Consider the following 12,596-nt stretch of genomic DNA (forward strand, 5'->3'; position numbering starts at 1 on the left):
ATTCTTTAAGAGTAGGTCTGTTAGGACACAGACTTTTAGTTTTTCTTCAGCTGCATATGGGTTTGTTTTCCCTAGGTTCTTCAGGAATAGTTTCCCCAGATGTAGAATTCACATGGACACTTCTTTTCTTTTGATATTCAAAAAAGCGTGCTCCTTTCTTCTGGCCTCCATAGTTCCAGATGAGAAACCCACTTCCATTCAAATTAGTGTTCTCTGCAAGTAATGCATCCTTTTTCTGTGGCCGTTTTCCAGATATTTTCTTTGAATTTAGTTTTCAGAAGTTTAATTAGGGTATGAATTAAAGTGGGTTTCTTGCAATTACCCTGTCTGAGGTTCACATAGCTCGTGGAACCTGTGGATTTATATTGTTCATCAAATTAGAGACTTTTTCAGCCATTATGTTTCCAAATGCTTTTTCAGTCCTATTCTTTCTCCTTTCCTCCTGGGACTCCCATAATATAAGCTTGGATTTTTGTTGTTGTTGTTGTTGTTCTGCAGGTCTCTGAGGCTCTGTTTATTTTTATTTATTTATTTTAGTCTGTTTTCTCTCTCTGTTCAGACTGAGTAAATTCTCTCAAACTATCCTCAAATTCACTGATTCTGTCCCATCATGTCTACTCTCGTTTTGAGCCCACCCAGCCAATTTTCTATTTTCGTGGCATTTTTCAGCTCTTTGATCAACACTTGGTTATTTTTATATCTTGTATTGCTTTACTAAGATTTTCTAATTTTTCTCAAAAGAATTTGTAATTGCTTGTCGAAACATTTTATGATGGGTTCTCTAAAATTCTTGACAGATAATTCCAGTATCTGATCCATTTCAGCGTTAGCATGGATTGATTGCCTTTTCTCATTCAAGATGTGATTTTCCTGGTTCGTATTATGATGCGTGGCTTCCTATTGCAGCCTGGACAGTTTGGCTGTTATGTTAGAAGATAGGAGAGCCTGTTGCAGTTTTTATTTTCACAAGTGGTCGCTCTGTTTAGGTTTGGCATGCGGGTCCTGGCCTCCTTCTGTGGGCAGTGGCTGCAATGACTAATTTTCAGAGCCTACATGGTGCTCTTTTCATCTGTTGGGTTCATTTAATGCATCTGGGGCTCCCACTGGCTCTTGTTAATGCTGCTTGAGGGGGGAAGAACTAGCTCCCAGAGGTGAGGTGCCCTGGTACCTTTATGCAAAAGAGGAGGTTTTTCCCAAGCATGTGGGAAACGAGTATTTCTTGACGGGGCTCTGGCGGCGAGATCCTTATTCCTGGTGGCTCCAGCCATGTGGTGCCTCAGGAGGGGCCTTGAGAGCAGGAGAATCTCAGCACTGTGAGGACATACAAGTTTCTCAGGCTGCGCATGTGTCTGCTAGTGTTTCTTTCTTTTTTTTTTCTTCTGGAGCTAATTCTTCAAAGTGAATGTTACTCTGTGAGAACAAAGGCCCACCTGGACACCAGGGACGAATCATTCTGCCTCTGCTTGCGTAAGCTATAACCTAAAGATCTGAAATATCCAAAATCACATCTTGAAGTGACTCTTCCACTACACTGATGTAGGGCGAGAGGCATGCAGGTAGCTATTTAAATCTGCATCAAGAGCAGCAACTTATGTCTTTTCTCCTGCCTATTGTGAATATCTCATTAAGGGTATTTTGCTATCACATTGGTTTGCGTGTAGAATTATTACTGCCCCCTCGGCCCCCACCCAACACCCTTACCCATCCTGCTTCTTCAGTGGTTAAGAGCACATCCTCTGGAGTCCATCCAACTTGGATTTAAATGCTGACCCTGCTGTTTATTAGCCTGTGCATTCTGAGCAAGTCTCTTACTTCCCTAAGTCTCATCTAAAAAATGAGGACAGTAATAGGGATGTCTGTTAAGTTGGCGTAGTACCTACCTGGTGGCAAGCACTCAGCACATGTGATGAATTAGCTGGGTGCACGTCCTCATCAACATCATTATCATTTCATCTCCATTTTAGAGATAAACCAAAGCTTTGAAAGTATAAGTAACTGAGTCAGTTTGCCCATGTAAGTGTCAAGAGAACTGGAATTCAAACCCAGGTCGAACTTTTTACAAATCCTCTTTGCTAATCATTGGACGAAACCATGCCACCAATGATTATCTTGGCGAGACTTGAGTCTCCATGGGAGCATGGGTTTGTTAGTCCATGTTCAGGATATGCAGAAATATAAGGATGTACAATTGTATGATCCAGACATATTCAATTTTCAATTAATTATTATTTATAGTGGTAAATATTTTTATAGAGCTATCGATGCATAAAAATAAAAGTAACCCACCTGGTTTAATAGAACCTGATCACCAAACTTTGTAAAAGGATGACTTTTAACCCTTTTGCCCAGTCAAATACTCCTTTGTATGATGCTTACTAGTTTTTGAAATCTGATAGTTTTTAAATCTGATAGTTTTTCTTAGGCATTATGCTCTTTTATTTAAATTTTAGTATAATTTGAGATGCAGTAAAAACTTAGATGTTTCCATTTTATGCAGTTTTCCACAAATCTTCTACATAAGAATATATAGTTTCTATAATAGTTTTGCACATTGCTAGATGAACAAGTGAGGATCATGGTGAATTCCTGAATTTATAATTACAATGGAACAGAAGGAAATCAGGAGGAATAATTTATGTTATTACCAATTAAAGTAAAAATGCATTTATGATAGAGACACAAATACTCCAGTTGCATTTGCCCATTTATTAAATACGGGAAAAATTCACTGATGAAAAATATAAAAAAAGGAAGTTATTTCCTGGGTACATTGGGGTTCTTTATGAGTTGCTATTCTGTAGTGTAGGAGGTAAGCAGTTACTTTTTCCTCTCTCAGGCTCTGCTGATTCAGAGATTTCAAAAAAACAAAAACAAAACAAACCAACTAATGGCCACACATAGATCATGAACCTATTTGTTTTATATTTTTGAGATAGGAATATTAGATATTCGACTCAGCTTCTTTGTAAGTTAAATGAAAACACTATTATTTATTACATATAGCAAATAATACATAATGTTATTAGTGCATATACACATAGGCTGATTCCACATTTGACATAAAGAGAGAGATGGAGGCAAAGGAAGAAAAGAAGAGGGTCTATTTGTGATGGGACACGTGGAGGTTGATACTTTGGAAGGAGGAGCAAAGAGAAAGGCACTGAGGAAAGGAGGGAAGGGGGAGGGAGTGCATGGGGGGGAGACAGGCAGCAGAAGAGACAAAGACTGAGTGGAGAGAGGGTGCTAAAAGGAGGTGTAAATCCCCAGAACAGAAGGGAGAAGAAAGCTAGATGGTGAAGAAAAAGAGAATAACTAGAAATGGGGGGGGGGTGAGAAATAGAGAGAGAGACCACACACAAGTCTAAATCCCTGAGTATGAGAGGTTTGCTTTTACCTTAAATCTTAAGAATAAGTTGAATATGCTCAGCTTTTAGCTACGATGTTGTACATTTTGTGTCTTCCTTATGACACCTTTACCATCCCAACAATGGGAAAGTGTGTATCATTAACAATACCCTTCCCCCAAAAAGCATACTAGGTAGGTAGAAAACAACCTGGAAATTCTTCTCAGAACAATTATTTCTGTCTGTAGTCAGACCATAGTCTGCAGGCTTGGGAGCCCACCTTGCGTGGGAACTGGAAGTGTCTTCTGCACACTCTTCTCTGGCCCCCACCACCATCCTTTGGTATCTCGGAGATGGGGAATCTTCTTTTATCATTTTATGCTTATCACGCAGAGCAGTGTGAGTGAAGAGAAAACAAATATTTCAATGAACAAATGAGAGTATTATGTACCAAAGGAGGAAATACTAGCAGAAACTTCACATAAGATGAAGCGAACATTTCATTTCGTAAAAATTATAGCATCAAGCAAGGACTCAATTTTATTTCCTTGCCTGTACTGGATCTTAGTGAATGGTGAAGGGGGAACGAAGTACAAGATAGATGTAGGCTTCAAAACCCAAGTGTGTACAGTTTTACCGCATATTTGTTCTGTGCCTCTACTTTCATCAACCAGCCTAACTACTTCATGCTTATGAAGAATAAAGGAAAATGGGACACCTGGGTGGCTCAGTTGGTTAAGCATCTGCTTTCGGCTCAGGTCATGATCCCAGGGTCCTGGAATCGAGCCCCGCATCGGGCTCCCTGCTCAGCGGGGAGCCTGCTTCTCCCTCTCCCTCTGCAGCTCCCCCTGCTTGTGCTCTCCTGCTCTCTCTCTCTCTGACAAATAAATAAAATCTTTAAAAAAATATTTTGAAAAAAAAAGAATAGAGGAAAATAAATTTATTGAGCACATTCCACTTGGCAGTGGAAGATGACTTAGGTTAAACAGATGTGCAGTCTTGGCTGGTCAGCTCCGAGGCTGTCTTTTCTAGGTCATTCCACCCACTCTCCTCTCCAGGTGTGCTGAGATACCCTACTCTGACCCAGATAACTGCATTTGTATAGACACATCCTAAGTGTGCTTCCTTTCCTGTGGCTGCTCCTTGCCTTGGAGGGCCTCGTAGGGCGCCAAGCTGAGATAGCATCAATCTGTTCCCTAAGGGAAAACACGAAACATCGGTCCCCCAAGTTCTCCAGTCAAAGAGCACAGAAAGGAGGGACCCTCTTCAGATTCTTTATCTTCTTACCTGAATTCCTTTAGTTCTAGTCTGACTTGGGGGTTTATTTTCAGCTTATAGTGAACATGCCAGTTGACTGATAGTTGCTTCCTCATAATCCTGACTTATCATGTCTCGTTTAAATTTTTATTTTTAAGATTAAGTGAATCATTCCCTAGTCAGTGCAAGAACTACTGTATATTCAAAGGTCTACAAACTGCTTGAAAAATGACTTACTTAAGGCCAAACAATTATTTTGATTTATTTTAATCTTCGGGACTTTTTTTCCTGAGTGTTATGTTAATGACAGTTGACTATAGTTGTTCTGACAGATGGATTTGTCCTAATTTTATTATTAAGCAGGCTGAAAGGTGTTAAACTGACTCATGAGCCCATTTTGTGCTGTGCCTGACTGTAATTTCATTTTGAATAAAACATGTTTCCCAGGTTCATTTCTCATTGATCTCACTCTTTGTTTCATCATTGTCTTTAAAAAGTGGCAAAGTGGGGTGTGGTAACAAAGATTTCCATTCAGAACGTTGAATTTTACATGGGCTATAAACCATACTGAAATTTGCTCCTACAGATGCAGAAATTCAGCATAGCTCATGGTACATTTCTTGCTTCTCCTCCTCATCAGATAGTAAGTTAAATTTTTGTGAACCTACTATGTGAAGAAGAGCACAGATTAAAATTTCATGTTCCTTCTGCAGGTGATGGAAGTCAAAGGACAGATGATCCATGTCCCAGAATCAAATTCCATCTTATTCCTGGGCTCTCCGTGCGTGGACAAGTTGGACGAACTCATGGGCCGAGGGCTGCATCTCTCGGACATCCCGATCCATGATGCCACCCGAGACGTCATTCTGGTTGGTGAGCAGGCAAAGGCACAGGATGGCTTGAAGAAGAGGATGGATAAATTAAAGGCAACTTTGGAAAGAACTCACCAGGCCCTGGAAGAAGAAAAAAAGAAAACAGTCGATCTTCTGTATTCTATTTTCCCCGGTGACGTCGCCCAGCTGTTGTGGCAAGGACAGCAGGTGCAGGCCAGGAAGTTTGACGACGTCACCATGCTCTTCTCGGACATTGTTGGATTCACAGCCATCTGTGCTCAGTGCACCCCCATGCAGGTGATCAGCATGCTGAATGAACTGTACACCAGGTTTGACCACCAGTGTGGATTTTTGGATATTTATAAGGTAAAGGGGTTTAGTTACTCATCCACAAATATTTTATATATATGTGTGTATATATATATATATATATTTATTATTAACATATAATGTATTATTTGTTTCAGAGGTACAGATCTGAGATTCAACAGTCTTGCACAATTCACAGCGCTCACCATAGCACATACCCTCCCCAGTGTCCATCACCCAGCCACCCCATCCCGCCCACCCCCCTCCACTCCAGCAACATCCACAAATATTTTTTAATCATAAATTATCTTAAATTGCTAGGATGCAGTTTTTTTTTAAAATTAAACTTGGTAGTAAATGATGGAAATCTCTTTAGAAATTTTAGAATATAGGTATTTCTGTTGAATGAGTAAATTTCCATTATCAGTCCGTTTATAGTATTGACATATACTATAGGTAACTGAATCATAATATTGCTCACTAAGGCAAAAGGCTGTAGAGCTAATTCTTCAAGTTCATTATTATTACAGAATTAAATTGCTGAGCTCTAGGCAACTTTTCAAACATAATTAGTCTTTCTTAGAGAACAGGATTCCAATATAAACCAAGAATTTTCCTTTGACAGTTAAGAAGAAGTAAATTATGTTAAAATATGCATTGCATTATCAGTTAAATGATGATTAATCTGTTTTTGCACTGCATTGTCAAATAAGGTAGGTCCCTCTAATTCTGAAGGAATACTTGTAAATATTCTAGCTATTACCAAATGACCAGTGGTTTTTAGTGGAAGCACTTTAATTTGTCCAACTAAATAGTGGAAGAACTTTGAAAATAGTTACCCATCACCATTTTTTGGGTCTGATTTGTTGAACTCCTAATGAATTTCTTACTAAAATCAGAGCAATCTCTTGAGTGATTCAGCCTCATATCTACCTAATGAATAACTCTGTAACTTTTCATAATTTCACATGATTACACTATGTTGGGGTACGTGGGTTTTTTTAATATAAAGGGCAGAAAGTGCTTTTAGTATAAATAGTAGTGAACTGTAGGCTTTTATTTTCTCTTTACTAATCCATTTAAACTGCTCCTTTGTGTTATAGTATGATCTGCACATAAGATGACTTGGAAAGAAACATTGTAGTTTCATCTTATTATCCCAGAGGGTGTTTTCATTAAGGTGTCTCTCCTTTAGAGAAACATGTTCTGTAGTTCCATTATGTATAACGTGCAGCCAGTGCTAAATATTTCAGTGAGTCCCTTCGGAGGGGTGAACATTCACTGTGCGGTATATAGGAGGGATTTGCCTTGTACAAAATGAGTTCTTATAAATTATCTTCAACTTCCTTATAATTTATTGTTACATAATTTATGGTAGAGGTAGCCGGAAGTCTGATCCCAAACCAGGGAGACACTACAATGAGTATGTCACTGTTACACTCAGTCATTTCCAGGAAGTAGAGCGATTGGCCTGAATTTGCCAGTGCATTGCTTTCTCCAGGCTGGGACTCTGCTGCACTAATCTCCGCAACGACCAGTCCCCTTCCTCCGTGAACCCCTGATTTGCTGTGATAGCTTTCTTGGCCTAAAGTAGTCATGTTATTTTGGCCCTAAACTCTTACAACTGAATGAGAGTGATCAGCAGATAAATAGAGTCTTCCTTGGAAAAGCGAGGGAATCCGTAAGTTAAATATAAGCATCAGGTTTTGAGAAAAGAAGAAATGTGGTGTTTTCCTGAGGATACCACAACAGCCTCAAGGTTTAAGAATACGGATTTCACAGACATCAAGTTTCCTTTCCCTTCAGATAAGCTAGGACACCTCACACACACACACACACACACACACACACACGAAATGCATGGCAATATCCTGCAGGATTCTCAGATTTTTCTGTATGTTTTTTACACCACGGACAGTTCCATATAGTGATACATAACTATCAGCCAGTTTTAACTTACAAAGTGGATTTACAATTTCCCCAATACTCAAGACTGGCTTTCCATCCTTCATGTATAAACAAAACATTCCTGGTTCACAAATTCTGTTAAACAGAACTTGCTTATGGAATTTCAGCGATAAATGTATAAAGTAATACAATTTCAAGGCCAGGTGTTTTTAACATCCCTTTGATGCTGGTGTCTGCATCTTGAATAGGTGTCTGAGGCAGTTTTCATGTTTACTCAGGTTTATGGGTGTTGAGTTTAGGGTCCAGACAAGGAAACATGTTATGTGCTGAGGCAGGAGTGTTGATGACATGGCCAGAGAGAGGGAAAGACAAAATAAAGAGAGAATATTACTCTTGCATAGTATAAAACAATGTACCTTATAGGATATGCATTAGGAGGAATATAAATTAGATATCCTCTTACATGCCTAATTTGAGATTTCTAATCATCATAAATAGACTAGCTTATTTTTTTTAGAAAATTTATACAGTGCTGTTTTATACCATGAGCTATCTGCTAGATTTTTAATGGCTATTGAAAAAAAAAAATTCCAAAGTAGAATTTTTAAAGGACCATACACCCACTGATTTCATAAGTACTTGCTGGACTTAAAGTACATTTAAAATATTTGTGGAATAATCATACTGCAGAGAAAAATACGGTGGAGCCCACTTTTACGTTAGAAATGTGAAAGGAAACCAGGTGGAACTGAATGCCAGGAAAAACCTAGAGAGAGTGCCCCACAGGGGGGCATTTAAAGTCTGTTCCTGCCCAGTGAGACTCTACTTTCCAAATTGATGGTTGTCCTTTTCTTGATCACCTTATTATTCCGTGTTTACCTATCGTTAGGGAAGATGATGCAGAGATAGATTATAATTCCAGGGGTAGAATTCAGCTAAATTAGGCCATAATGAGAAACACACCTTCTATACAGAAGGAGGTGTAAGAGAAAGCTATTGATTTTACCATGCCTATTTCAGGCATGGGGAAAATTAAAGCCTTTACAATGCTTGGCTGCCAAGATGTTACAGGTGTATGAATACTAAATAAAAGCTAGGTAAATTGAAGGAAGCATGGGTTATAATTTTGATCCTCTTATAATTAGAAAAGCAAATATTTAGTAAAAAGTCAACATAAAGAGTGCGCTGTATAATATTTTGCTCTTTAGGTTTTATAGGGTATCGGGGATGAACAAAGAACCGGCGATTCTAAATTTCTTATTATTGGTATATAGATAATGATAATGATGATGATGATGATGGCATTGGATATTGAAGCAACCTAATGAGGGTTTTGCCTTATTTTATATTTTTGCCTCTGGCAAGACCATTGGTTAGAAATAAGGGAGAAGCAAGAAGGGTTAGTGAGCCCTTCATTCTCCTCTCATTCCTTTGAGCCGAGGGTACCGCACCCCAGTGCTATCTCAAATGTATTCCTTAGACATCTCTTCTTTGCACCTTTAAAGACTTTTTAAACTGCAATTTCTCCATTTCTGTCCCCTGTAAAGTTAAGATACTAAATGTCCCCACCCCAGAGTTCCGGTTGTATTTCAATGAGCTGATAGGGGCAAAGTGCTTAGAATAGGAGTAGGAGTGAATGTCCTTGGGAGCTGTCCTTGTTAGCTCTCGGCCAGGTGCGTCTGGACCTACCAGAGCGTGAATATGTGACTATCTGTGCGTTTTTGTATGTGTGTAACAGTGCACCCAGTGCTGATGACAGAAGAATGAAAAATCATCTCACTTAATCTCCCATGATTAACATGTGGGGTTGTTTCATTATGTCCATTGAGAAAGGTTAAATAATCCAGACAGTGTGACTCATAAATCAGAATTTGAACTACAGCTGATTCTATCTGATTCTAAAAGCCTATAATATTTTCACAAGTCTGGGCTGTTATCTAGACAAAGAAAAAGTGGAACTGGTTTTAAAACTATGTTGCAGGATCAGTAACTAGAATTAGGCTGTCAACTATTGAAGAAAAGTTCTGTGATTGCGTTGCCCAAATCTTCCCACTTCCCTTCTAGTAGCAAATAGTTCAGAGTTTTGAGAAGCTGCATTTAAAAGTTGGGGGCTCTTGGGCGCCTGGGTGGCTCAGTCAGTTGAGCATCCGACTCGATTTCAGCTCAGGCTGTGATCTCAGGGTCGTGAGATCGAGCCCCACATTGGGCTCCAGGCTGGGTGTGGAGTCTGCTTAAGATTCTCTCTGTCCCTCTCCCTCTGCCCCTCTCTCTCCACTCGCTCGCTCTCTCAAAAAAAAAAAAAGTTGCGGACTCTCCCATCTGCCATCCTCCTTTTTTTTGTCAGAAACCAGTAGCATCTTCTCTCCTAATTCTTTTTATGGAGAAACAACATACCAAGAATGGAACAGTGGGCAATAGGCAATATAGTTTTAAAATAATAAAATGAATAAAAGTTGATTTTTAAAAATCATCTTGCCCAGGAAACCCTTAAAAAACGTTAGTAATAAAATCTCCTCTTTTGTGGTGGGGGTAGAAAGAGCATTTCCATTGCAAACCCCAAGCTTGGTTTGCAGATGTCAGTGAAGTTAAACATTGAGCATCACTGTCCAACTTGGGTTGGGGAGAAGGGGTAGAAAAACAAGACAGAGCAGCCAGAAAATGCCAGAAGATCTGTTAGATCAAGGAACCTGATGTTTATCATCTAAAAAACGACACAAAATTCATATTGACAAGGGAATGCAAGTATTCTAAGTTAATGTGGAAAAGCTGAGTACAGCAAAGTAGGAAGGAACAGAAATCCAGATTCATTCTTAGGGGAACAAGACCTCGGCACTGAGCATTAGGAGACCGGATTCCAGGAACTGGAAATCGGGCACTGTGTCCAGGCAGCAAATATGAAGATGGACATCAGGACCAACTGATACAGAACCAGAGTCTTTTCTCTCTCCGGGACCAGCCTGAGAGCCAGTGGATCCATAGGACCCCCCCTGTAGAGTCAACGGGTAACCAAATAATGCAGCCTCATCGAAGGATATAGGGATGTCCACTGAGCTTTTAAATGCTGAAACAGGGATTAGACCCACAGAGAAACTGGAGTTAGCCGGTTAATTCTATCCATTCTTGAAAATGAATAGAACGTATTTGGAAGGACACTCTTGACATTAATATAATTTGAAAATTGCCAGATAGCTTGAGTTCTGAAAATCTCTGAAAACCAGTGGAAACACTGTTGACTTTATAACCTCCAAATGTCTATAAATACACCACCAATAAAAAGAGCTAGAAATCCATTAGGATCATATGCATTTCACATAATTTATATAAGTAGATTGTTCTGCTTTGGTCTATGAGCTATAGACTCCTTTTAACTGTAACTCCTGAACGGTTTTGTGGAAAAAGCCTGTACATCCTAAAAATGAATACAGAACGCAGAAGTAAAAGGTGATAAATATCCACAATAGAAAGGCTTATATATCAGGTGGACAGAGTTCAGTTTTGAATAGGCATGTTAATACCCCACGGAAACTGAGAGGCACCCCTTTGGATTCAGATGTCTTGGTGAAGACTGCGTATGCTTTGCACTGATAAGCTAGTGGTTTGTAAACTGGATAAAGCAGACATTTTGCAAACTTACCAGGCTACAGAACTCGATGCCTCGAGAATTTTGATTTGTCTTGTCTTTTGACAATATGGAGCACTCCCACAGCCTTTGTTCACTGGACCTTCAGCCGGCTTTCAGAAAATGAAGCAGAATCTCAAGGATATCACTCTAGCATGAACTGGATTCTGCAGGACAAAAAAAAAAAAAAAAAAAAAACTGAACTGCCTTTCTTCCCCCTTGGTTTGTTTTATGATAAAATAGCTTTTTAAAATACGTAAGCACTTAAGTTATTCTTGGAATTTTAGAAATATGTATCTATCATCTTACTCCATTTCCCAGCACAGAATGTCAGTTCCATTTGGTAACGAGTGAGTGACTGGTTCGTTTTTTTTTTTTTTCCCCTGAGATTTACATATTTTCTGCTTTAATGATCAGTGCACATACTTTTGAAATTAAAGTTACCAAAGATTTGTACTAGCTCTTCTCAGGGCTTTCCATCAACATCAGTGCCACTGATTTTTGCTAGAAATGAAGTCACAGTGTCTTCTCATAAGTCTAGAAAACAGGAATTTCTGAAGTGAATATATATATATATATTTCATATCATTCATTCACTTAATAAACATTTTTGACTCACTCGCTTGGCAACAGGGTATGACTCCCATGGAAGCTTATAAAATGTGATGGAAATTAGTATATATTTTTAGCCCAATTTTAATGAGTAGAGAAGAACTAATTTATATGCTTTATAAGGTAAGGTGAAAGTCACAGATAAGCATTCTGTTCTGATATCATTTCTACTAGGGGGATTGTATTGTCACTTTCAAAATACATTAATGCCCTAAAAATTACCTGACCAGGGTTTTGCCTCATTTAAATTTTTGCCTTGAGCAAGTACTTAGGCTGGAGATTAGGGAGAAACAAGAGGAAGGGCAGATGCTTTTGCATGTTCCCACCTCTGCCTTCAGCCAGAGCTGCTGACCTCTGCTGCTAACTTGCCCTGCATTCCTTGGAGCTCTGGTCCTGCTACATTTAACCCCTTACTTACCATCTCTGCTTGAGTTTCACCATCTGTAAATAAACTAATTTCATCTACCTCATAGTTATATTTTATGAGCTTTTAAATGAAATATCTATAAAGTGCTTATGGCAGTGTCTGGTCCATGGTAGTAAAATATCCATGCTAACTGTCCTTTCTCAAATAGGTGTTTCTGGGCATAGATGGTGAGTAGGTATGTGTTTTCTATGCACATGCTTGTATGTGTGTGTGTTTGTGTATAAATACCATGGAGCCAGTGCTTATTAGAAATAGTTGAAATGGGGCGCCTGGGTGGCTCAGTCGTT

At 39.1% G+C, this 12,596-nt stretch overlaps 1 protein-coding gene across 1 annotated transcript in view; it reads left to right on the forward strand.

Annotated features, from left to right (window-relative positions):
- Positions 1-12,596, forward strand: part of GUCY1A2 (guanylate cyclase 1 soluble subunit alpha 2) — a 306,446-nt gene that overhangs the window by 183,795 nt on the left and 110,055 nt on the right. The window contains exon 6 of the mRNA XM_021696606.2: positions 5,315-5,800. Within this exon, the coding sequence (XP_021552281.2) occupies positions 5,315-5,800 (486 nt within the window). The remainder of the gene's footprint in view (positions 1-5,314; positions 5,801-12,596) is intronic.

Source organism: Neomonachus schauinslandi, chromosome 11 (genome assembly GCF_002201575.2).
Source record: "Neomonachus schauinslandi chromosome 11, ASM220157v2, whole genome shotgun sequence".
Lineage (NCBI taxonomy): Eukaryota > Metazoa > Chordata > Mammalia > Carnivora > Phocidae > Neomonachus > Neomonachus schauinslandi.